The sequence below is a fragment of the Equus caballus genome, chromosome 11 (genome assembly GCF_041296265.1).
Source record: "Equus caballus isolate H_3958 breed thoroughbred chromosome 11, TB-T2T, whole genome shotgun sequence".
NCBI classification, from domain to species: Eukaryota; Metazoa; Chordata; class Mammalia; order Perissodactyla; family Equidae; genus Equus; species Equus caballus.
In genome coordinates, this window is record NC_091694.1 from 15,656,204 (window position 1) to 15,681,315 (window position 25,112).

Here is a 25,112-nt window from a genome sequence, read left to right on the forward strand (position 1 = left end):
CTTACTACAGAACTTCCTAAAGCCTTTAATATGTGAGTACACCTTATGATTCTCCATGAAAGAGAGTATGCTGCATTTTCTAACTTAATTGGATGTGTAAAGTTTTTTCATGCATGAACTGCCAGGATTAATGTTCCATGGGGCCTAGTTTGGGAAAATCCTGCATTAAAACAACTCAGTAGGGGCTGGCCCAGTGGCCGAGTGGTTAGGTTCGCGTGCCCTGCTGCAGGCGGCCCAGTGTTTCGTTGGTTTGAATCCTGGGCGCGGACATGGCACTGCTCATCAAACCACGCTGAGGCAGCATCCCACATGCCACAACTAGAAGGACCCACAACGAAGAATATACAACTATGTACCAGGGGGCTTTGGGGAGAAAAAGGAAAAAAATAAAATCTTAAAAAAAAAAAAAAAGGCATCTTCTTAAAAAAAAAAAAAGACAACTCAGTAGAAAACAACCCAGTAGAAAAATGGACAAGAGACAGAAAGAGGCATTTTCACCTTGGAGAAAAGCCCCATGGCCAGTAAATACATGAAAAGATGCTCATCTTCATTGGTAGCCAAGGAAGTGTAAGTGAAACCCACAATGAGGTTGGCAAAAATTAAGTCTGAATATACCAAGTGTTGGGGAAAAGATGGATCAACGAGAACAGATGAATATTATACAACATGACTAAATACAACGATATGATGAATCTTAGACATATAACAATTGATTAAATTAGAAATGTAATTTGCTGGCAGGGCTCAATTTTGCTTGACTGGGTTTCTCTTATTGTCAGTGTAAGTGGTGTGGAAGACAGAACCCCACTTGGTTTCTTTCCCCATTGACAGCATCAGCTCTTGAAATCAGATGTGCTTGAAAGGTCAGGGACCCCCAACAAGGTCGTACCACCATCAGAACATTCTCAACTCACGCTCTCTGGCTGGTGCTGAGCCAAGAGCCTTTGATCCATTCACAAGGACCTTTTCCTGACTAGAGGTCTGGTTTATGAACGCAGCATATGAAATACGCACTAGCCTAGGGTTTTCTATTTCAGTTAGACACACATCTAAAGAGGATCCAAAGGAAAGAAGAACACTCACAGTCTCTAAATCATACAGATGCATTTGGGTCTGGAAGAAGGAAACTGAGCCTAGTGAGCTGAAGGAAGAGCTGTTGGTCTGCCATGTATTTTGCTGGGCACTTTCCTTCAGGACCTCAAAGGCCGGAGGGGTGATGCTCACATCCTAAATGACTGGGGTCCAGCTTCGTTTGCAGCATGAGTGGGCAGGAATGAGGGAGCAGGTTACTTCTGCTGCCTGGGATGATGGCTGAGATGTGACAGCTCTGTTCCTTGCCTGCAATCTAGTGTGTTGGCTGTATTCTTGCTTCACTTGGAAATGTCAAGGAATGATTGCTCTGAGTTCTTAGTTTGCTAAAGAGGGGCTTCTTATAGCCATATTTTCCCTATAGCAAGATTCAGCATTTGACCTTTGGGGTCTTGTAGTTAGGACCTTAAAAATAGGACCCTAATGTAGTAGGAGATTCAAGAGACACTCCCCGCACCCCCCGCTCTCCATCCCCCTTCTCTTTTCTAAACTTACTTTTCTCCAGACATCCTTTCCCCAACTAAGAATTTCATAATTTTTAGCAAATGAATCGGTTGTTAGAAAGGACAAGCAGATCAGCAGTTGACTGGAACTGGCCCTTGTCCCGCATTCCCATTGGTAGATAGCTCTAACACTTGCTCTGATATTAGTGCTGCTTACTACATTGGACATCTGGTGTTTTACTTTGCATTTCTCATCAAGTCGTTCTGGCACTACTACTTTGCCCCAGAGTCAGAATTTGTATATTTGTTTAGAGACCAGTCTCCTTGTGGGTGTGAATTACCACCTCCCCACTCCTGTCCCACCTCCAATTTTTCTTATTAACGTATTTTTCTTTTTCTTTAGACCAATGAGGCGAGCTCAGAGTCGATAGCATCCTTCTCTAAACAGGAGATCATGAGTAGCTTTCTGCCAGAGGGAGGGTGTTATGAGCTACTCACCGTTATAGGTAATGTCCAGAACTGTCATTGCTTTCATGTTTCAGGGGACTGCTGCAGCCTTCTCAGCATCCCTAGATAAATGTGTGCCAGAGGCTCTCAGCCAGTTAGCAGAATTCGTGGTGACAAAACTGGGTTTTGCGGGTCCTGTTTGGTTTTCTTTTTTCAAGTATGGGAAAAGAGATCATGTTACCAGGAGAGAAGCTCCTTTGCAATTTTTTCTTTTGGGCTGTATATTTCTGGTGTCCTGAGCCACAGTCAGTCAGAGTGGTTGACTGAGAAGGCACTGATAAGAGAAAAATCAAGAATTGTCAGCCATAAAAGTAACAGTAGTGAAAGTTTTAATTTGAACTTTCTTTTTAAATCAAGTCTCTTTAAGGAAAATGAAAACCTTTGTTGCTACTGTCCTTGTTTATAGCATCCCTCTTTTCTTTTAGGCAAAGGATTTGAGGATCTGATGACAGTGAATCTGGCAAGGTACAAACCAATGGGAGAGTATGTGACGGTACGAAGGATTAACCTAGAAGCTTGTTCCAATGAGATGGTGATGTATTTGCAGGTAATAAAATGTGAATGCGACACTTGCAGGGTGGGCTCTTAGTTCCAGTAGTAATTACAGGCACCTCTTAGATCTGTCTTCTGAAAGTAGCTGGCAGGAAATGAAGGTAGACCAAACCAAGAAATTATGGCAGCTCCCAGTGAAGAATCTCGGGCATTTGGCACTAAGAGTTCTATAATGCTGCTCAGCCCAATTTGTATTCCCCTCTCCTTCTCCAAAGACTCCTTCGTGGCTCATTTATTCATTTATTTATTATTCAGAGAGGCTAAGTGACTTGCTGGTGGTCACACATGGTCCTGCAGAGGCAGGATTCAGACTCAGGCTGTCCTGTTCCAGATGCAGGCAGCCTGCCCTGCCATGGGCGGCCATCTTCCAGCTCTTAGTGTCCTGTTTGCCTGAGGTTCCTTTCTGCTGGAGAAGCAGGTGGCTGCCCTCTCGTTAAATGGAGCGAGCACGGGTCTAGTAACTGACTGGGGACTGAATTCTCCTTCACTGTTGAAAGCTTGTGCTGGGAACTCCTTAGAGTTAGGGCGTGGGTCAGTGTGTTTTCAGTATAGTTAGTTGGACCCTCCCCCTTCTTCATTTATGGTGTTGTTCTGAATTCATGCTCATCCACTGGTGCTCTAATACCAGTTCATGTGTTTGGAGTAGTTTTGTGGGTCTGAAGATGGAACAGAAAGTCAGTCCCAGCTTAGTTATTTGAGAAAAAACATATCTGAGTTTGTTCTAGAGCATCTTGGACTTGATGATTCTTTTCTCTATTCTCTAGACCGTCGGACAGGTAGAAGGTACTGCCTACTTGGCCTTAGCTCATGTCCTGGAGGCCGGGATCCTGGAGTTTCTGCAGTTCTTTTGTCCAATTTTTTCTTCACATCTTTTGTCCAAATTTATTTTCAAATTTCATAGGTCTTATACTTTCCATAGCTGTTCCTGAGGAAGGGGTCTCTCAATCTGAGGTTTCAGGAGAAATATCTTCTAATGTTGAAAAGTTATCATTTGTTCTTTAATACTTTCTTTCCTTGTTTCTATTGACTACAACAATCTCCTGTGTAATAGGAAAACAGTTTTTGTTTTCTTATGTTAAAGAGGAGTTCTGTGCCTTGGCCCTTGAAGTTGAGCTAAGCTTACAACTTCCTAAGTCTTCGGTCAACAGTTTGTTTTCATCATCTCTGAGGTAGCGAACTGGGACCCTCTGCTGTGTTGTTAGCAGTTTCCCTGTCGGCGGGGAATTGTTTCTTGAGGCTCTTCAGGATTGGCTGGCAGAGCCCAACAGGCGGAAGCTGGCAAAGCAGTGATGGCTTCCCTGCAGAGACAGCAGAGCCTAGTTTCTCTCGTATTGGAAGGCTCCTGCTTAGGCTGCTCCCAGGAATCGGAGAAGAGCACCCAGAAAGTGCTAGGTTCCCATGTTATTCCTGCTGCCACCTTCATGTTGAGCATCATTCTTCCGTGCCCCTTTATTCTGACTTCAGCTTACCATTGCTTTTAGGGGGAGCTTCATGTCTCTAAACTCTTCAGTCATCCCAATATCCTGCCATATCGAGCCACCTTCATTGCAGACAACGAGCTGTGGGTTGTCACACCATTCATGGCTTATGGTGAGTGGGAAACGGGTACTGGCAGAGAGGGATTCTAAGAACTCTTGTCAGCTGGCTTATGTGCTGTTTTCCTTCTCTGTTACCCTTCCCTATCTCCCCACGATTCTTTTCTTCAGGTTCTGCAAAGGATCTCATCTGTACTCACTTCATGGATGGCATGAACGAACTGGCGATTGCTTACATCCTGCAGGGGGTCCTCAAGGCCCTAGACTACATCCACCACATGGGATATGTACACAGGTGCATTCTTAGGCGCGTTACCGCTTACAAGAGTGGGGATCCGTGCCCATGAGCCCTCAAGTAAACAGTTGAAGGTTCACGGAAGTTAGTGAAGCCAGAGTTCCAATCCAGGCTCGGGACTCTGCCCTGGTCTCTCACGTGGTAGGCAGAGCATTTAGCCTGTCAGTGCTGAAGCTGCTGACTTTCTCTTTATTGAGCAGCTTGGTCCTGAGTGTTGTGTGAGAGGAACATCTAACATGGGCCTTTCTGTACCCCCACCCTTCTCTCCTTCCTTGGGGCACCCAAACTGGCACACACCCAAACGCTGTGTGCCCCAGAGTCAACCCTATACTGAGAGGCTGGGAAAAGACAGATTCCTTAGCAGTTGCTGTCAGGAAAAGCAACCCACTCACTGTAGGGAAGATGATAAAAGCGAATCCCTGCCTAACTCCACATACAAAGGAGCACTTCAGATGGACTGCAGGCCCACATGTCAGATGTAAAACTACAGGCTGAGATAGAAGGAGAGGCGAGGAAATATTTTTGTGACCTGAGGCACAGAAGAACTTCTAAATGTTTTAAAAGCACAAAACATAAGACAAAGAATTGATGGATTTTATTATATCAAGATTAAAGATTTCTCTCCAATAAAGGACACCATGAACAAGGAGTGGGTGACAGTGTGGAAGATGTTAGCTTTGTCTAAAACACACAGGAAATTAGTAAGAAGGTAATCTTGTGATTCAACAAGAAAAGGATAGCAAAGCAATAGAAAAATGAGCAAAGGATTTGAAGTTTATAAAAGAGGAAACCCAAAAGATTAACAAGTGTGTAAACAGACACTCAAATCTAGCAATGATTAGAAAAGCAAATTAAAACAGGAGGATGTCACTTTATACACCTAAGACTGATGTAATTCGGAGGTTGGGTGAGGCCCAGTGTGGTGAGGAGGTGAGATCTCCAGTCCCAGTGGTGGAAGGTGGCTTGACTCAGGCCAGGGTCACTCGGAACCGGGACCGTCAATGCTGCGTCTGGATGTACACCCCGGAGACCCTCACACGGGCACATCAGGGCACATGTATATGGATGTCGTTGTTCATATTCGTCATGGTTGGAGGCAGTGTGAGTGGATGAGTAGCTGTTAGATGCCACCCCAGAGTACAGGTGGCATTTAGAAGCAAAGGTTAGATGTGTACAGATGGCAACATAGGTGGATCTCGAAAATACAGCACTGAGAGAAAAAGGAAGAATGGGGCACATAGCACAGTACCGTTAGGTGAACTGAAAAGATCTGCATACAAACAGTGATGCACATTACAAGAACACCTGCCAACAAAAAGTGCAGAGTCAAAGCAGTGGATGGTGGGGGAAGCAGTGGTGTCTGAGCATAAAAGAGAACTTGAACAAAATGTAAATAAGTTTTAAAATCTGGTGATATGTAAATGAAGTCATGCTGTCTTCTCTTTTGTGTATGTTTGAAATTTTTCATAAAAATATGTGTTTATGTATAGTATGTATATATACAAACATAATACACACACACACACAAACACGCTGACAGGGACAGAGCTGACTGGATCTAGTGTGTGAAGGCCACAGGTTTGTGGTGTGAGGGGTTTCTGCTGCCCCATGACACCCATCCCCTGCCCACCTTCCCCCACAGGAGTGTCAAAGCAAGCCACATTCTGATCTCCGCGGATGGGAAGGTCTACCTGTCTGGTCTACGCAGCAACCTCAGCATGATCAGCCATGGGCAGCGGCAGCGTGTGGTGCACGATTTTCCCAAATACAGTATCAAGGTTCTGCCTTGGCTCAGCCCGGAAGTCCTCCAGCAGGTCTGTGTACTGAGTCCCGAAGAACCCCCATCCCCCACCAACTCATGATTTCCCAGGGAAGCCTTGAGGAATTTCCCGGGATGGGAGGTGCTCTTTGCTTCTGAGTGGAGGGAGGGGTTCCCTGTTGTCAGGTAGACCTGAGAGGCCTTTTGGCACGAGCATTATGTGCCCTTTACAGATGATGTAGTTTCCTCTCTGTGGGTCCCAAACTGTACCTGATGCCTTCAGAGATCTTCCCATCTTATGGGAAGAGCAAGCATTTTGGAAACATTGGTGCTCTCTGCATCCCTGTGCAGTCACGCATCACTGAATGACAGGGATACGTTCTGAGAAATGCATCATTAGGCGATTTCCTTGTTGTGTAAACATCGGAGTGCACTTACACAAACCTAGATGGTACAGCCTACTACACACCTAGGCTGTATGGTACTAATCTTATGGGACCTCTGTTGTACATGCAGTCCATCATTGACTGAAACATTGTTTTGCAGCACATGCTAAGCAGGAGCACGGGGCCCTGCACTTCATCCTGCTTGTACATAGCATCACCAAACATTCATTCCTTTTAATATAGCAGCTGCTTTTCAGTAGCATGGGCAAGGAAAGTCTTAGCAGCTGGTCCTGATTTGGGGACAGGCATTCTTTTCCTCTCAGTTTTTGCTCTACCTCCTTTTTCTAAGAACCACAACCAAGGCTACAAATGGAGTGATCTGTGACTTTTCTCTCCTGACTTAGAATCTTCAGGGTTATGATGCCAAATCTGACATCTACAGTGTGGGAATCACAGCCTGTGAGCTGGCCAATGGCCACGTCCCCTTTAAGGATATGCCTGCCACCCAGGTGAGCCTGCAGCTCAGTGGTTTCCTTCGTGCATGCCTGCCTATCTGCTTTCCACAAATGCTTGTTGAGTACTTGCCACACTCAGGACACCAGCCAGGGATGCTAAGATGAAAGACACAGTCCTTTCCTTCAAGAGCCCCACCCCGTGGGGGAGATAGTTGTGTAACTCTGTTACTTCTCTGTGTCATAACTACTGTGGTCATGGAGCCCAGGGGAGGGGAACTCAGGAGCAGGCCCACTGCTAACAATTGCACAGTCCAGGGCAGGAGTGCACACGGAGGGCTGCATACACTGTGTCTATAGAAAACATGTACCTCAAGCTAACATATTTTTATAAATTTATAAAAACAATTCTATCCTCCTACCTTGATAAATATACCTGGAAGCATTCTAATTTAGAATTCTCAGACTTCTCAGGTTCTGTGCTACCACGTTCCAGTTAATACCTTTGGAAGCTCCAGCCTGCAAGTTCAACTGCTGTTCACGCCCCTTACGATGACTGCCCTTTGGCCACTTCTAGGCATACACAGCCGGTGGGATAGTCTACCCTTGGGAGACAGACCCAGGGAAGAGGCTTATCCAGGCCTTCTCAAGTCCAGGAAGTAGATTTAGGTCATTTAGGCAAGGATTACCTGGGTCCCAAGTACCTGGAGCATGATCTAGAATTGGGAGGTGGGGGCATGCGGGGGTATAGGCTCTGAGTGAGCCTCTCCCTTGAACCCAAAGACTGCTTGCCCTGTGGGGAGAGGGGCAGCCAGAGAATAGGCAAAGGAGAGCTCTGTAGAGCAGGAGGCCCAGGGAGGCTGCTGGCAGGAGGTGACACTTAAGTCTTGAAGGCAAATAGGAATTAACTGTGAAGAATGGGGACTAGAAGAAAACTTTTAGGCAGAAGGAATAGCATGTGAAAAGACCCAAAGTCAAGAAAGAACAGGATCCGGGGAACAGCAAGTAGTTGTAAATGGCTGAAGTACTGGTGCTTCTGGGTGGTAGGCTGGAGAAGGAAGCAAGGGCAGATCATGAGGGACTTTGTATGCCATGTGTATGCTTTGGTTCCTGTCCCAAAGCATGTGGAGAATTGCTGAAGGCATTTAAGCACAGGAGTGATAGCAACAGCTAGATGTTTTAGAAGGATCACTCAAGCAGATGGGTTAGATCTAGGAGACTGGTTAGAAGGGTGTGAAAATGTCGGTAGAGAATCTAGAAAATCTAAGTGAGACAGTAACAGAAAGATGCTCGGGGAAGAGTTAAAAGGCTATTTAAGGTGAACAAGAGGTACAGATCCAGAAACAGCACTGTTCGATAGACCTTTCTGAGATGATGGAAATGTTCTGTGTCTGCGATGTCCAATATTGTAGCCGCTAGCCACCTGTGGCTATTGAGCATTTAAAATGTGGCCAGTGAGACTGAGGAATTGAATTTCAAACCAAATTTAAATTAATTTAAATATGACTAGCTACATGTGGCTAGTAGCTACCATATTAGACAGCGCAGCTTTAGAGAGGTTTCCAGGTCCCTGGCACGGACAGCTCATGTTCATGAGGACAGCGGTCCCCAAGGTGGGGCTGGTTTTACCTGAGCTGAGTCTGAGGACTTTGGAAGAGCTGCCCAAGCTTGGCCTGCCCCTGGGTGCACTGCTCCTGCCCGGCCGCTACAGCAACAACCCAGGACGTGGCACTACAGGCACTGTGGAATGGACCCCAGTGGACCCACCTGGGCATGGCAAACGGGCTGGACTTCAAAGAAAATGACCTGGCTGCTGCCTTCACCCAGGGTGAGGGCTCTACAGTTAAAAGGATCTGATGCTTATAAAGGGGGACTGCGAGCCTCTTCCTTCCGGCTGTGGTGAAGGGGCTACGGTTCTGTAGTCCCTCTCCTCCTCTTCAATTTGGCCTAGCTAGGGTGTGGCTGCCAAGCCAGTGGCCAGCATTCCTTTGGAAAAGTTAGACTTATTCCACGTCCATCTCTTCTCTCTTCCCCCCCAAGTCACATTTGTATGTTGGGAAAAGTGTATTTATGAGGAAGCTCTGTAGGCCTTCCAGGGGCCCCTCCAGCCAAGGTCCTGGCTGCTCTGTCCTCCCAGATGCTGCTGGAGAAACTGAATGGCACGGTGCCCTGCCTGTTGGACACCAGCACCATCCCCGCTGAGGAGCTGACCATGAGCACCTCACGCTCGGTGGCCAACTCTGGCCTGAGTGAGAGCCTGGCCACCAGCACCCCCAGGACCTCCAATGGTGACTCGCCATCCCACCCCTATCACCGCACCTTTTCCCCCCACTTCCACCACTTTGTGGAGCAGTGCCTGCAGCGCAACCCGGAAGTCAGGTATTTCCACTGGGCTTGGAGTAGGCTTCCCGGAGAGCAGGAGGGGCTTGGAATTTAGGGCAGGGTTTGAGAGGCTGCCTCTGCCCTGTAAAAGCCTCAGTTCCCTGGAGGAGTCTGGAGCCCCACAGCAAGAGGGATCAGCACAAGGGTTTGCTAAGAAGCCAGCCTGAGTAGCTCTGGCTGCTGTTTCTTGGTGAGCTGAGGGAGGAAGTAGAGGGGTGTAGAGGGTAAGGTAGAAGCAGCAGAATTTTGGAAATCTGAGGCATGGGAATCATGCTGTTCTCTTCTCCCCTTCTCTACAGACCAAGTGCCAGCACCCTCCTGAACCATTCTTTCTTCAAGCAGGTACAGTAGCACTTTCCTGAGCCTCCCTGTTTTTCTCTTGGGGTTTTTGGATATTCTCTCCTTCTCCCTTTGAAATTAGAGACATGACCATGTTTCTGAAGCCACTTAAAGGTGCTGCTCCTTCCTATCGTAGAGACTCTTGGCTCCAACAGCCCATCTGTCGTGGCACCATGGTTCCTTGCCCCATGGTGTCCTGGGACCCAGAACAACAGGATCCACCCCCAACTCTCTCTCCTCCTCCAGATCAAGCGACGTGCCTCAGAGGCTTTGCCTGAGTTACTTCGTCCTGTCACCCCCATCACCAGTTTTGAGGGCAGCCAGTCTCAGGATCACAGTGGAATCTTTGGCCTGGTATCAAACCTGGAAGAGCTGGAGGTGGACGACTGGGAGTTCTGACCTCTGAAGAGTGTGCACCTTCTCCATCCCGGGCTATATGAGTCTCCAGGGGCCCTGCCTGAGGGCTGGCCACATTCCCACCCTCCTGGGTGCAGACTGGGAAGAAAGGACATTTCTGCCAAGAGAGTTACCTGCTTACTGACTGGAAAAGAAATTCTGGAGAGAAACTTTTCTTTACTACTCCAAGGCTGTTGAGACACAAAGGGAATCCCAACAACCCTGGATCGGGAGGGGCCAGAAAGCTGACATTCCCAATTCTGCAGCTCAGGTGACCTCTTCAGAAGGAAGAGATGCTGTTCTGGCCCTGGGGGCTGAAGTCCAAGCCCAGGGTTTGACTCCTCAGCCCAGGGAACTGTGTGACTTCCTCTTCCCACTCTTGCTCTCCTAGCAGCGTAATCCCATTCTTTCCCTCTGCTCTCAGATCCTATAGTTCCATCGAGGGGCAGGCAATAAGCAACCTGTCCCTCCTCCCCTCAGACCTCCCCTAATAATTGAAGACAAGGGTATTTTTTCTTTTTAAGCACCAGGTTCAGGCTGAGGCAGTCCATCCTGATCCTTCTTAGCGCTTGGGCCCTGACACCTGAAACCTTCCCATAGGTCATCGCTGTAGCTCATTCCTTTCCCACTGAGGGTCCATCTTACTGCCTCCTGCCAGCTGCTCTGGTGCTTTCTCCAAGGGCCATAATGTCTTGCCCAGCCTGTGGGCTTAAGTCCTTAGTTTCATTGCCAGAACAAGTTAAAATTTTCAGAGAATCCATTGGAGAGTGGCATTGTTGTGTGTTGGCCATATATGCTCAGACATGAGTCATTCCACCCTGGTTCCGCCATCCAAGAGTGGTCCCAGGAGTACCTGTGGAAGCGCAGCAGTGACCTCTTTCATTAGATAGCCTCACCACACACCGATTTCTTTTAAAACCCATAATAGACTTGTCTCAACTATCAAAAATTTTAACTTAATTTTAGCCTATGGCCATCAAACTGCTTTGGGGCTGCAAAGGTCTAGATGCCAGAGACCAGCCCCTGGGTCTGCCAGGACCACTTCTGGGCCACTAGGAATCCAGGCAGAAGAGGCTCACCTTTGGCAGGACAGGAGTGGGGAGGGTTTTGTTTAGTAACATGGCATGCGGTGTCCCCTTACCATTGGCACTAATACCCAAAGAGCAAGCAACCGAAGAACCAGACCTGCCCCCTCCGCTGTCATTCCTGGCTGGCGGCCAGTGAGTCCTGGCCAGGTGGTGACTCTAACCTCGCCGCCTCCAAGGTGCTTCTCGGCCTGCGCGGGCACCAGCCCGGCCCCTCCCGCTGCTGGTCCCTCAGGGGTGAGGGGCCTCCTGCTCAGGCACTTCGCCTGTCAGATTAAGGAAGTGCCCCTCCTTCCCTGAAGCTGCTTTGAACCATCAAATGCCGTTACTTTCCTATGTCTCAGAAATTGTAACACCAGTTTAAAAAAGAATAATAAAAAACCTTCCTTTGGGCGCTTTGGGGCTGAGTTAAAGGGAAAGACACCAACCATGAGGTGGGGAGTGGAGACCTGAAATGTCGGAGTGAGTGAGAAGTCCAGGTCACATTTATTTCCAGCCCTCCTCCTTCCCTCTGCCCGGTTCATTTTTTTTCTTTAAACCTCAAGTTCCTTTTTCTTAACACCGTATCAGCCTGTTTTCTTTCCTTTTGAACTGCTTTCTTCACCTTGCTGTCAGCTCATCGTCAACACCCTTGCTGCTGGTTCTGGGTGGCTACCTGCACCTCAGCCGGCAGATCCACCCTGGGCAGGGCCCCCCGGCCAGCCAGGCAGTGCCCAGCTGCCGACCCAGCCCTGCTCCTAGTGCCCCTGAGGCCTTCACTTTTTTTGCCCCATAGCAACCCCCTTTGAGAATCTGATGACAGGTGTGGAAACTGCCCAGAAAGATGCATATAAACAGTTCTAGAAGTTTCTCCCATCCAGGGAGTCCTCAGGCCTACAGCTCAACCCAAACACAGATCTTTCTCTAAGACAAGAGGCTGAGGAGGAAAGTGAAGCGCAGCGTGGGTGTGCTCAGTGAGCCAAGGAGCAGCGGGAGGCTGGGGAGCCTGCTGCCTCCCTCCCTCCGCCGCCAGACCTGGAGGCGCTGGGCTGCTCTGTTCCCTGACAAGCATGTGGGCTGTGCTCTGGAGCCACAAGTTCTATTCCTGCCACAGTGTGGGAACAAGCTATGTTTAGGGCTCTTCTTTGTAAGACAGCTTCCAGTCTGATGTCAGGCAGAGCCATGCAGACTCTGGTGCCCATCGGGCCCCCAGCCTTCCAGCAGATGCCAGTCCAGGAGGCTGCGCCTGTGTTCCTGAACGGCTGAGGCTCTGGCCCCACAGTGAGTGATGGTCCCTTGCCTGCTGTGTGCCTCAGACCTGTCATGCATTGCTCTGGAGCCTTGGCAACCGGCTTGGCCTGAGGGGCGGGGAGTCAAGAGCTGGGGCAGGAGGTCCGGCTTCTCCTTCCAGCCTCGCTGCCCTAGCGGTTACTTGTAACAAGTCACTTCACATCTTCGGGCCTGGCTCCCTTGGGTTAAATAGATGTGAGGGCACTGAGGTTTGCTGGTTTGAAGGGTGGAAACCTCTTGCCCTGAAGGGGGTGTCCTCAACTGCTCGCAAGCAACGGTGCCTGCAGGGCTTGGGGATGACTAATTTCACACAGTCCGGCCACAGCAACGCCTTAGGACCGCGGGCCCTGGGAGGGCAGGTGCTCTGGGACACCAAGAGCAGCAGCTTCCCCGGCCTTGTCCAGGGAGTCGCAGGAGACTGGAGCTGAGCGGTGGTGGTTCCGCCAGAGCCCTCGTGCAGGCCGGCCCCGAGGTGAGCGTGCGCCTGAAGTTGGCTGAACACGGGGCCCCCGGGGTCCCTGCAGCGCGGGCCGAGCCTCGCAGCCTAGCGTCCGGCGTGGCGGGACCGCGTGCCCGGCCGCCGCAGCCCTTCTCCGCCGGCCGTGCGGGCGCGCCGAGGCGGCCCCTGGCGGCGGGAGGAGTCCGCGGCCCGAGGGAGCGTAGGGGGCGTAGGGGCCGGGAGCGGACCCCCGGCGGCCTCTGCGGCCGCCCCTGCGGGGTCTATTAGGCTGCAGGGCCCCTGGAGCACCGCGCGGGGACGGCGTTTGTCGGGCCTTCGCCCGCGAGGGCCAACCGGGGGAAACTGAGGCAGCGAAAGACCCAGGCACACCGCGGTTATCCTTTTCTGCCGCAGTGCCTCGCCGGGAGCATCATTTGTCCTGCGACCCCGGCGTCTCAACTTGAACTTGTCCCAGCCCCGAGGCATGCGGTGCGGGGCCCTCCGGCTCCGGTCCCGGGCGGGCCGACGGGGCGGCCGATGTCCGGAGGCCGACGAGCGCGGGGCCCGAGGGGCGGTACGGAGCGCCGGAGCGCGGGTCGGGGCGGGGGGCAGACAAAGGCGGGGGGACGACGGGCGAGGGAAAGACAAAGCGCAGAGGGGGGCGGCGGCGGCGGCCGAGCCCCGGAGGCGGCTCCGGGCGCGGCGGAGCCAATGGGCGGGCGCGAGGCGGGGGCCGGCGGGGGCGGTGCCGAGATAAGGCGGCGGTGGCGGCGGCCGCTCGGGGACCAGTGGCAGCGGCGGCAGCTCGTGCCCGCGCCCTCCTCGCACCCGAGGCCACCCCCGGAGACCGACCCCCGCCCCGAGGCCCAGGCCGGGGCCCGGTGAGACCCGCGGGCGGGCCGGGGGGAGGGGCCTGCATCCGGCTTGCAAGCCCGAGCGCGAGGCGGGGGCTGCAGGCGTGAGGCCGCCGCCCGTGGGGTCCCGACGCCGAGCGCCGAGGCCCGTCGTTCCCGCCCGGGGCCCCGAGCCCAGCGGCCGCCCTCCGGGACAAGCCTCCGGGCGGAGGCGGGGCTGCGCCCCCTGGGCTGGACCCACGGGGGTCCGGTCCCTGCGGGTCCCGGGGCCGAGGAGCGGGCCATTCGCGCGGGGCGGGCGGCCCGGCGCGCGAGCGCTGTCCAGGGGCTGGGGGGGCCGAGCTGGGGGCGCCCGCGGCCTCTGTGCCTCGGCTCCTCGCTGGGCAGCGTCGGGCCGGGGTCAGGCAGGGGCAGCGGGTTCTCGCCGCGGTCCCGCCGGGCCCGCCCTCTCCTGACCTCCCTTCACCCCAGGAGGCGTTCGGGTCCGTGGGGCGCTCACGGCGACTGCGCCGAGCCCCTTCCCCAGCCCCAGCCTCTCCCTGCAGCCCGCTCTGTTCTTCCTCCGACACGTGGTTCCACTCAGGGACCTCTGCCCCTTGGGGAGCAGCGTGGGGGGCGGGCGAGCGAAGGGGGAGGTGGGTGAAGGGCGGAAGTGGCAAGACCAAGAGCAACAGGAAATGACTTAGGGAAAGTCCCAACCACAGCCCCCCAGCCCCTTGCCTGTAAACATCCCCACCCCCACCCTGCAGGCTGGGGAAGGGCTTGTGGGGCCCTCCCGACCGACTTCCCCTTGCAGAACCCAGCGGGTGCCGCGTCTCCACCCGGGGCCTCCATCACCTCCAAGGAGCCATGTTCCAGGCTGCAGGAGCCGCCCAGGCCACCCCCTCTCATGTAGGTGATCAGCCCGGTGGGAGGGTCCCTGGGCAGGGGTCTGGCCTGGGGGTAAAGGGGTAAGGAGCAGAGTGTTTGCCTGCCACCCTTTGCCCCCGCCCGCTTGAGTGCCCGTGGGATCTGGGCTGGTGACCTCAGCTGCAGTCGGGGGCATCCCTCAGCTCACCCTGCCCTGACTGGCCCTCTCCCTCAGGAAGCCAAAGGCGGCGGTAGCAGCAGCGCTGTTCAGCGTTCCAAGGTAGGACCCTGAGGGTGGGGTGTGGGGGAAAGGAAGGGATGGGTGCACTTTGGGCCCCTGGCTGAGTCTCTCCCCCAAACAGTCCTTCAGTCTTCGGGCCCAGGTGAAGGAGACTTGTTCTGCCTGTCAGAAGACTGTGTACCCCATGGAGCGGCTGGTGGCCGACAAGCTCATTTTCCACAACTCTTGCTTCTGCTGCAAGCATTGTCACACCAAGCTCAGGTGCGCCCTTGCCCTGCCCCTGCCCTCACCTTCCAGCCCTGACCTGACCTGACCACAGTTGTTCTGCTTCTGCAGCCTGGGCAGCTATGCGGCGCTGCATGGGGAATTTTACTGCAAACCCCACTTTCAGCAGCTGTTTAAGAGCAAAGGCAACTACGATGAGGGCTTCGGCCGGAAGCAGCACAAGGAGCTCTGGGCCCACAAGGAGGTGGACCCCGGCACCAAGACAGCCTGAGGCCCCTCTGACTGTCCACTCTCTCCCTCCGTAGAGGGCCTAAGCAGGGCCGTGGGAAGGGTGGGAAAGAGATTGAACCTGGGCTTGGGTGGGGGGAAGGGTGGGAAGAGGAGGAGGCCATCTTGCTCAGGCAGAGGGTTACTGGGCAGGGCTCTGCTCCAGGATTCCTTCATTCTCCCTCAGTGGGTGGGGGTTTGGGAACCAGGATTGGGGTTTGCTTACCACCCTGCTTCCTGCTTCTTTCAGCCTACCCCACCTCACCCCATGGCCCCCCTGGGAGGCCCCCAGGCCTAGCTTCCCTATCTAGGTGCCTTTTCTCCAGCAAGGAGTCAGCATGCTCCCCTCAGGGTCCCAAGCTCCTCACTGCCACTGGGGCCCTGTGCGGCCCCCACATCTCCCCATCTACCTCTGCCCTTAGCCTGGTCCTGAGCCATGGAGACTGGAGGAAGGAGAGACAGAGTGGCCCCTGCTGGGCCTCACAGGATGCCCACCAGTGCTCGCTGTGGGGGCAAGGGGGAAGTGGAGCAGCCCTGCCCCCTGCAAGGCAAGGCAAGGCAGAGCAGGCCCCAGCGGGGCTTGGGACCAGCTCACACCACCTGAGTCAAGAAGCAGAAGCTAAATCACCCGCCAGGCTGAGAGCCACAGAGACTGGTGGGGCTGGTGGCGGCCATGCTCCCCTCCTCTTCTCTCCTGTTTCTGCGGGTTCTGACTGTTGTGATCAACCCTATTTTAAACATGTTTCAACAGATCCTGACTCTGTATTATGTGGCCTGATGGGGGGCTTTGTGGCAGGAAGGACACAGACTGACCATCAGAGGTGAAAGGGGACAGGGTCAGCCCAGAGCACGCCTGGCCTTGATGGTGGTGGGTGTCAAGGAAATACCAGCCAGCCTGAGAAAAGGGGATGCTCCTCTTCCCAGCCAGGTCTCCGTGCTGTCAAACCCAGAGTGTGCTTAGAACTGAAGCCACTTGGCCCCTTGGCCTTGTGTTGGGTAAGAAAGGATCAGGCCATCAGTGAGTGATGGTGCCTAGCCTCACACTTCAGCACGTTGGGGCGCAAGGCAGAACCCTTCTGCTGAGTCCTTGTCTGGACTCCCTTTGCTCTGGAAACCAGCGAAGGTTGGAACCAGCAGCCCCAGAAAGTGCTGTCGAAAGTTTCCTAGTCTCTGTGCCCTTTCTCCATCTGTCAGCTTCCCCCCATTTTTTCAAGCTCTGGGGAGTGGGGCAGCCATGGTTCACTGTCGCAGGTAGTCCAAGGAAACACAGCCTGCCTGCTCCTCTGAGGAACAACAATTTCCATCAGAGCAACAAGGCAAGCGTGGAGGACCTGAGACCTCACCTCCAGCAAAACACAGGAAGTCTGGGTTCTCCTGCCCCAGACCCAACTATTCTGATTGCCCCAAACTGCCCGTGGGCTACCTGAGTTGGTGGAGCAGACTCCTGGGGGATTTGCTGCCACCGCGCCATAAACTCCTTAAGTCTCTAAGTGACTTCATGCCCATAGGACAGGATAGGGAACTGGGCATCAAGCTCTGGGGGCTGTGGCCACTGTGCTGTGTTGAGGCAGACACTGCCCCCTGAAGCAGCAGAGCTAACACTCAGTGAGCAGAGATGACACTCTAGGCCTGGGTCCTCAGAGCATGAGGAGGGCTGCTGAGAACCTCACTCAGGGCAGGCCAGACTTCTGCACCAGAGGCCTCAGATTGGGGCAAGAATGGCCTCTGCTCAGACCTAAGCAACAGTGGCAGATAGACAAAGGGGAGAGATACCAGAGAGCTGGCTCCTGGAGGCACCTGATTCCTGCCCTGCAAGGATGGGACTAAGGAGTCCTTCCCTGGGCCAGGAAGTCTGTACTAGATGCCAAGAAGATCCTGGGAACCCAGCCACTGGTGAGCTCGGGTCATGGGGGCAGACTGCCACCTCAGTAAATCAGCACTGACAGACCCACACAGTGCAGCTCCTGGGAGTGTGAAGAGGGGGTGCCACCTCTGAGATGGCAGTGGTACCAGCTAAGTCATCCCATCCCAGGACCCCTTGGAGTCATTTTAAGCTCTCCTTTGCTGAGGGACCCAAGCTTGTTGCCAGGCACCATACCTGGCTCCTCCCAGGCAAACACCTACTCCCTCCATCCCCCAACCAGAAGCACTGCCACAGGACCCCTTGGGTATAAATGATCCCTTTTATTGTAAGTAATGCACGACACTGGCCTGGCTTTGCACTGCAAGCCCTCGGTCAAGATATAGTCAAATAACTATGGCTGCAGGTTCTTCTGCACGATCCACAATTCAGACACAGACACAGAGCTGGCGTGGTCGGGAGGGGCAGGAGGTGGTGGAGAGCGGACTGTCCTCAGCCCTGGCCTGTGTTGGGTTGGCCGTGGCCGACATACCCCATGGAATGATGAGCAAATGGCGGCACGGCCCTTCCCACAGCAAGCCTGGGGCTGCTAGGAGACTGCCCTTCAGAACCTTTGGACCCAGGCCATCCTAGGCCCACAAGTTTTCATTTGGATTATTTAATTAAAAAAAATAATAAATTAAAATTAAGCAACAGCTTGGTCCTGAGGATGCTGAGCCAGCAAGTCCACAGTTTTTGGCACAAAAAACCCAGGGTCTTTTGTCTTTTTGGAGTGCAGGGTTGGTTGGTTTTGCAAATTCATTTTTAAAACACATTCCCTGTGAGGTCAGACCCTGGGGGTGGGGCTCTGCGAGAGCCTGAACCTGGAACACACAGAGTCGTCTCATCTTGTCAGCGCCGGCACCACGCTCTGTTTCCTCTTGGGGAAGGGGGACTGGGGTGTGGGCCCAAGAAGAGTGCTACAGCCATCAGGACAGGGTCATGGAGAGGCCGAGCTGCCACCTGGCAGCTTTGGTCAAGATGGGGGACCGGTCCCCACCCTGGGCAAGGGCCGAGGTGGAGGCAGGAGAACATGCTCACTGTCTTCAGAGGGCCGGGCTGGGGGTGCCTGACAGAGGCCCCTGGGGAACAGGATGGAAACAGAGGGGCCCAGGCCCAACTGGCACCGTGCAACACACATCCCTGCAAAACCAGCTGCTTTCATTTTCTCTTCTCTCTCTTGAGGCGTCCATCACCTGTAACAGTCTAGAATTGATATATATAAAAACCATCAAATATGATCTGAGATATAAATTAACAAGTACAAGGCCTCACATTACATGATGTGAAAAGGCTAAAAACAGCGATAGAAACTACATTCATAAAAGTGCATCGTCAACATACAACGAAGGCTTTGGCTTGTTCTGGTGCCCGTGGGTAGATGGGCATGGCTGGCAATGAGCTGCCTGGCGCTAATCCCCAGCTCCCTGGAGATGCCCATCCCTGGGCACTGGCTTTTTTTTTCCTTTAATGACAACTCCCAAGGAAACTGGGTGTTGAGAGGGAGGAGCTCTGGCAATAGGCACATTTTGGAGGGGAGGGGCCGGAAGAAAGGACCAGCGCCCAGGCTGAGGTAAATAAGGCCAACTCTAAGCTGCTTGGAGATACTGGCTCCCCCTGCCCCTGCTGCCGTCCCTCCGCAGGGGAGGAGCAAGAAGGGAGAGGCTGAGACCTCATGGGGATAGGCAAGGCTGGCCAAGGAGGAAGAGAGCTGGTGGTTTTGGACACAGTTGGTGGCATCATAATGGGCTCTCCCTTCTACCAGGTGGAGAGGGCCCTGGCCTAGCAGGGTCACGACTCATAGCCAGTCTGCTACAATTCCCCTGGCTCTCCTGAACAGCCCTCTCAGGGCAGCCAGCCGGCTCAGATGCCCTCACGGTTCTGTTCATCTTTCTGCTCCAGCTGGGGAACAGGTGCCAGGCCAGGAGCACAAGGGCCATCACCTTCAGCTCTTTCCAATCCAGCCCAAGGCCTAAGCCCACAGCAGGGGTACTCAGAGCCCAGAGAGCACACAAAGTCTCCAGTTTAGAAACTGGGTACAGCATAAGAGTGACTCCAACTTGTAAAACAGAGACAATTGCATTGACAAAACTGGGTCTCCCCCCTCAGTGGGGGCAGTTCCACATCTCAGGCCCCTGACTTGGGGGGGCAGGGTCACGGGGGCAGGCAGGACAGGCTCCTCCTTCCCTGAATAAGGCAGCATAACATTTGCTTCATTCATCTTTGGTAAAGGACAGGGACTGGCAAAGCTGACCTGGGGATCCAGGGAGGGCATGGCCCAGGCCTCTCCCTTCCATTGGCTGTGGGATGCTGGGCTTTTACCTCAGGCTTGGGTGGGCTCCTCCAGCCCAGAGATGCCCTGGTAGTCTCCAGACATGAGGAGGAGAAACAGAGTAACACTCTGAATGAAAGTAACACTATTCAGACCCTCCTGTCCGTCCTTTGCTCCCAGACCTTCCGGGCTCTGGTGCTGATTGCAGTGTCAGGACACAGCCCCGAGGGTCAGGCCCATGGTGCCTCGCACACTGTTCCTAGCCCCTTCCCCTCCACGCCAAGCTTAGGACGCTGGAGCTCTTGGGTCTGGCAGGCTGGGGGCTCCCAGTCTTGAGGCTGTAGCCACCCCACCCTGGCTTTGAGCCCCAGCGATGGAAGGGACACAGACAAACGCTGGCTGGACTGCAGCTCCACATGGTCCACAGCCTTGCCTGGGAGAAGCAGCAACTTTGCTGAGCCCCACAGCAGCCCCTTGCCCATGCAGCAGAGGGCAGCTGGCAGCAGCGTGGCCTTGAGAGCTCAGTACACGAGCTGTGCAAAGTGGTGTGTGAGCAGCTCCTCGGCTGAAGGTCTCTGGCGGGCCTCCACAAAAATGCGCCTCAGGAAGTCCCGGCCATGCTCAGAGATGTGAGAGGGCAGCTGAGGATTGGTGGGCTGGGTGGCAATCTTGAAAATGGCGGCCATGGCTTCATACTCTGCCCAAGGTGGCTTCTCTGTCAGCATCTCCACCACAGTACAGCCCAGGCTCCTGGAGAAAGAGAACCCCATGTCACCCCTTGGCCAGCCCCAGGCTCCCAAGCTGCCCTGCCCACCATTGTGAAAGGAGGTGCCCTTCTCAGAACACACGGAGGCAAGATGGGCCAAACTGAGGGCTGATACCCCTGCAGAGGGTTCCTAAGGTCAGAAGAGGCTTCAAAGCACTATTGGCCTCGTCTACGTGGGCTTCATCAACCTACATTCACCCGGTGCTTTTTGAGATTGGGAAAGAGAACCACTTAGCATGGACAGAAAGAGCTCTAAGATAACTGTGTTAGTTTCCTATTGCTGCTGTAACAAATTATCATGAGCCTAGTGGCAGAAAAAACAATATAAATTTATTATCTTATCGTTCTAGGATTCAGAAGTCTAATATTGGCCTCACTGGGCTAACGTCAATGTGTCAGTGGGGATGGTTTGTTCTGGAGGCTCTGGGATGAATTCATTTCCTTGCCTTTTCCAGCTTCTAGAGGCAGCCTGCATTCCTTGGCTCATGGCCCCCTCCTTGCATCACTCCAACCTCTTGCTTCCATTGTCACATTCCCTACTACCCACTCCGATCTCCTGCCTTCCCTTTATAAGGACCCTTGTTATACCAGGTCCCCCTGGCTAATTCAGGATAATCTCCCCATCTCAAAATTCTTAAACTAATCACATTTGCAAAGGCCCTTCTGCCATATAAGGTAACATCTACAGGTAAAAGACATTAGCACATAGATATCTTCAGGGAGATATCAGAACATGAAGTCATGCAGAGCAAATACAAGCCATCTGAGTGCTGGGAGAGGGAATGGAAGCCTGCTACTGCTTAGAGACTGATTCAGGCCTTCAGAGTGGATCCCACTTCTTTCAGGGATGCAGCAAACATCAGGGATGTTTTCCATGGCCTGCGTTCTACAGTTGCTATTTAGAGTGAAAACACAACACGTCTACTCGATGTGCTGCTGCAGGCACTACCACCTCTGTACACATGGAGCCTGCATCCTGGCCTAGCTGGCAAGCGGCGTGTTCTCACTCCCTTCTGCCACACTGCAAAGCCCCCAAGGCTTATTTCTAAATTGGAGCCACTACAGCCCAGACACCTCACCCCTGAGGTGAGGTCCCAGCACATCCCCAGCGCTCACCACACATCTGCCTTCCTTCCGTAGCCCTCACCGCTGATCACCTCAGGGCTCATCCAGTAGGGTGTGCCGGTGACTGAGCGCATGCCGGTGCCCGACATGCAGATGGTCTGCAGGCGCTTGCTGGCCCCAAAGTCCCCCAGCTTCACATTCCCAGCAGAGTCTCGGAGGATGTTGGCTCCTAAGGCATGAAAGGGCAGAGGATGCAGCCTAGACCCTCTGGGCATTTCCTACCATCCTCCCCCTTTCCCTCCCTCCCAGGTCACAGGGCTGCTGGGGAGGATGGGGGCTACCATGAATTAGACATGAACTGCACATAGCAAAGAGGCTAGTGACAGGAAGCCTCAGCTCTACAGCACAAATTGTCCTACACCATGGCCAACAGCTGCAGAGCACTTCACAGTATTTTCCCAAATTGCTCAACCAATCTTCACATGAATCTCCCCTGGAAACAATTAAGGTCCCACTTTTCAGAAAGTTTGGAATGGTTAAGTGACCAGGTCTTGGGGACCCACAGCCTGCCCCTGCTCACCCTTGATGTCCCGGTGAACAATCATGTTGCTGTGCAGGTAGGACATTCCCTCCAGGATCTGCCGGGTGTATTTTCGGGTCACACTCTCTGTCAGAGCTCCGTAGGCCTTCAACTGGTCTTTCACTGAGCCCTACAGCCATAGGAGGCAGAGGGAGTCACCACAGGAAGGCGGCGGGGAGGGTGCAAGGATAGTTCCAGCCCCCAGCATTGCAGCAAAGGAGTGCTTCAGCCAATCGCCATTTGCGATGTGCCAGGCACTTTGCTGGGGGCTACTGAGCAGCTGGGAGAAAAGTATGACAGTCTTTCCCTCAAGCAACACGCGACAGAAATCTAGAAGAGAGGCCTCTTTGTTTCATGTAAAGGAGGTACTCACTGCACGGTGCAGCTGCCCTGTGAGCCTCAGGTTATGATGGCCCGCAACATTTCTCACCCACACCATCACTACAGCCAGAGGCAGGGCCCTCCTGACTCCAAGTCCTGCCATCACCTCGCCTTCTCCCCCCTGAGCCTCTGGATTCTCAGGTGATGAGACTCATGTCAAAGGGATCCCTTCCCTGCAGCCCCCAACCGCAGGTCAGGCCATCTCTTGTGTGTGTCTTACACATATCAAGGGGCACATACCCCTGGCATGTACTCCATGAAGATGGTCAGAGTCTTCTCGGCACGGTCCCGCAGACAGCCATAGTACTGCACAATGCGCTCGTGCTGCAAGTTCTTCAGCAACTGGATCTCACATTCCAGAGCACTCACCTCCTAGAGGAGGGGCCCAGTGGTCACCTCGGCTCTCAGGGCCCCAGTTCTGCCTGCCTGGGATCAGCTCAGCTTGCCCTAGTCAGTGGCCTCAGAGGGGTCTGTCTGCTTTGGGAACTTCAGTTGGAGAAAAGGGGGACTCTCTCAACTATCTGGCCCTTGGGCACAATGCTGGGCAACCCTTGGGATGGTGGCACCCCCCATGCTGGAAGAAGGCAGAGAGTGGGGTGGAAGAAGGGGTTGTGTGTGCTTAGTTGACGTAACTGCTGTATTTGTTGACTCAAATTGGAATGTAGGTGATACTCAAAGCTGAACTCCGAAGACAGGCTCCTTCCTGGCCTGAGGGTTGAGAGAAGTGTCTGTTGAGGGTAGGGCAGGGACTTCTCTTTGTGCCACTGGTCATCACCTCTTACTTTGGGTTACTTTGTACTTTGGCATCAACTCATTCCTCATACCCAATCCCACCCCCAGGTGCTTGGTGCTCTTTGGCCCACAGTGCCTTCATCCTGTGGCCAGAGCCAGGGTGGACAGCAAGGGAGCTTGGGAGGAAGAATAATGGGGGAGACAACCTATAGCATCTCAAGCAATTAGTCTGTGCAACGAGACAGGCATTTTTGTTGAGAGGGAGGACCTGGAAGTCAGACCATGGGGAAGGTAGTACCTTGCTTGTCTCAGGACTGTCTGGGTCAAACTGGACCTGCTTGGAAGCAAGTTCGCGTCCTGTGTCCACATCATAGCATAAATAGACCCTGCCGAAGGCACCCTGGCCCAGGAGCTTCCCCCGGCGCCAATTGATGGGGGCACTAGGAGCTACAGGAGAACAGAAGGAAAGAGCATTAGTTCGTGCACATTATTTATTGGTATCTGCTCATTCTCCAGAGGCTCTATGATGGGATCTCTGGCTTGAGCTCCCCCCTCGTCTGGCACCATCACATCTCTCAGCACAGTATCTCCACTCCCCTCTGGAGCAGGCCTAGTGCTGAGTCTCAGGCTTAAGCCCTGAGTCCCAGGAAGCAGAGGATTGGCTGTAGTCATGGTTTAATGCACTTCTGCACAGAACAAATATCTATACTTCCAAAGCCCCTAAATATCTTAATATGTCAGGGATTAAGGAGACTGCTCTTCATTTTAAACAGGGAAAAACTAAAGACCAGAGAGGCGAAGTGGCTTGTTACACAATAGTGGAACGAGGACTAAGGTCAGAGGGTCTGCTGCCCACCCACAAGCTCTTCCAGTGTGGTGAGGATGGGCCGGGGCAGCCTACTGCTGAGCTAAATAGCCCCAGTGGACCCACTGGCCTCCCTCCTAGCCAGGGCCCACTCCTCACACTTAGTTGGCACACTCCTCTCCTGCACAGAGAGGGCATTCTCGCTGTCCGCACTCCGCAGGCGCCCACGGGGGTCCAGGTATTGCACTGCTAGACCCATGTTCTCGCCATTTGTACTCAGGGAGCGGCTGGAGGGCACCAGGGTGAACAGGTTACCTTGATGACGTCGTATTCGAGGAAACGTTCTTCTGCCTGAAGGGGTACAGGAGCCAGAGTAGAGCAAGTCAGACTCCTGGCCACAAGGCTGAATGTGCAAACCAGGGCACAACACCAGCTCCAATCCATCGGCTATCTGCCCTCCCACCTGACTCATGCCAGAATGGTTAATGCCCCAAGCACCCTGAGAATCAGGACAAAAGCAGGAATTAGGAAGCAGGCACAGATGGTTCAGAAGCCCTGGCCAAAGGGAAGGCACAGGGCTGGCCCTCAGGCCCCACATCACTCGCAAAGCCAATCCATGGCTGAAGTCTCTGTTTTCCTTGGCATTCTAATCCTAAACGGCTGTGGAAGCTCCATTCTGTTCGCTGCCATGGGGCTTTAGAGTGTGCTGGAGAGTAGCACCCCGGGGCATGCTGTACATTCAAAGGACAGAGTTCCTAATGGCAGCATTTTGGTCTATAAATACCATTCCCCCCCTTTTATTTCCCCCCGTCTCTAGTGCTTCATGTCTGGGCATAGTTACCCAGGAATAAAGGAAAACCAAGATCTGGAGGGCCCGGCCCCCAGCACTGCAGTGGCTTTTCCATGGTGGAGCTCTAACCACATCCTCTCTGAGGCAGCCAGCAGGGGGCAGGATGGAGGTGCACTCACCATCGTTGTAGTCCTTGTGGTGCACAGACACGTGGTAGCGCCGGGGGTAGGTTCCACCTTTGACCCCTTTGTCATAGAGTTGAGTTTCCCGATCTGAGTAAGAGAGATAAATTAGTAGCTTCTGGGTAGGTCAACGTAAGTGATCCATTTAAAGCCCTGGGTCACCTGAGACCTCAGAGGAGCAGGCCCAAGGAGAATTAAAATAGTCCTGGCTTCCCAACTTGGTTATCTAAAGAAGAAAGCCTGCAGCCCGACCCAGACACCCTGCAGCGCTCACC

General features: G+C 53.4%; 3 protein-coding genes across 24 annotated transcripts in view; 2 read left to right on the top strand and 1 right to left on the bottom strand.

The window, feature by feature from the left end:
- STRADA (STE20 related adaptor alpha) overlaps positions 1-11,613 on the top strand; it is a 28,402-nt gene extending 16,789 nt beyond the window's left edge. For 7 of the 14 annotated variants that reach the window (XM_070227070.1, XM_070227072.1, XM_023652236.2 and 4 more), the window contains 9 exons: positions 1,936-2,038; positions 2,465-2,586; positions 4,073-4,181; positions 4,298-4,421; positions 6,064-6,235; positions 6,971-7,075; positions 9,156-9,397; positions 9,700-9,742; positions 9,986-11,613. In XM_070227070.1, coding sequence (XP_070083171.1) covers positions 1,987-2,038; positions 2,465-2,586; positions 4,073-4,181; positions 4,298-4,421; positions 6,064-6,235; positions 6,971-7,075; positions 9,156-9,397; positions 9,700-9,742; positions 9,986-10,138 — 1,122 coding nt within the window. In that variant the 5' untranslated portion in view covers positions 1,936-1,986 and the 3' untranslated portion in view covers positions 10,139-11,613. Of the gene's footprint in view, positions 1-1,935; positions 2,039-2,464; positions 2,587-4,072; positions 4,182-4,297; positions 4,422-6,063; positions 6,236-6,970; positions 7,076-7,483; positions 8,847-9,155; positions 9,398-9,699; positions 9,743-9,875 lie in introns of those variants that run through there. The other 7 variants (XM_023652237.2, XM_023652232.2, XM_070227069.1 and 4 more) reach the window with 2 other exon arrangements.
- Positions 11,614-11,879: 266 nt separating this feature from the next.
- Positions 11,880-16,116, top strand: LIMD2 (LIM domain containing 2). 4 transcript variants are annotated; one of them, XM_070227074.1, is made up of 7 exons: positions 12,353-12,480; positions 12,894-12,961; positions 13,343-13,502; positions 14,579-14,673; positions 14,867-14,911; positions 14,994-15,133; positions 15,209-16,116. In XM_070227074.1, exons 3-7 carry the CDS (start codon positions 13,466-13,468, stop codon positions 15,366-15,368), a joined length of 477 nt encoding a protein of 158 aa, XP_070083175.1. In that variant the 5' UTR covers positions 12,353-12,480; positions 12,894-12,961; positions 13,343-13,465; the 3' UTR covers positions 15,369-16,116. The 4 variants fall into 4 exon arrangements, with proteins under 4 accessions (XP_070083176.1, XP_070083175.1, XP_001501112.1 ...); XM_070227075.1 differs by lacking the exon at positions 13,343-13,502 and having other exon boundaries at positions 11,880-12,480; XM_001501062.6 differs by lacking the exons at positions 12,353-12,480; positions 13,343-13,502 and having other exon boundaries at positions 12,562-12,961.
- A 1,417-nt stretch (positions 16,117-17,533) lies between these two features.
- The window catches only part of MAP3K3 (mitogen-activated protein kinase kinase kinase 3), a 64,429-nt gene continuing 56,850 nt past the window's right edge, over positions 17,534-25,112 (bottom strand). For 4 of the 6 annotated variants that reach the window (XM_023652230.2, XM_023652229.2, XM_023652228.2 and 1 more), the window contains 7 exons: positions 24,835-24,927; positions 24,025-24,216; positions 23,359-23,507; positions 22,569-22,700; positions 21,948-22,077; positions 21,419-21,596; positions 17,534-20,286 (listed from right to left, as the gene is read on the bottom strand). In XM_023652230.2, the coding sequence (XP_023507998.2) occupies positions 20,058-20,286; positions 21,419-21,596; positions 21,948-22,077; positions 22,569-22,700; positions 23,359-23,507; positions 24,025-24,216; positions 24,835-24,927 (1,103 nt within the window). In that variant the 3' untranslated portion in view covers positions 17,534-20,057. The remainder of the gene's footprint in view (positions 20,287-21,418; positions 21,597-21,947; positions 22,078-22,568; positions 22,701-23,358; positions 23,508-24,024; positions 24,217-24,834; positions 24,928-25,112) is intronic. The other 2 variants (XM_070227063.1, XM_023652231.2) reach the window with 1 other exon arrangement.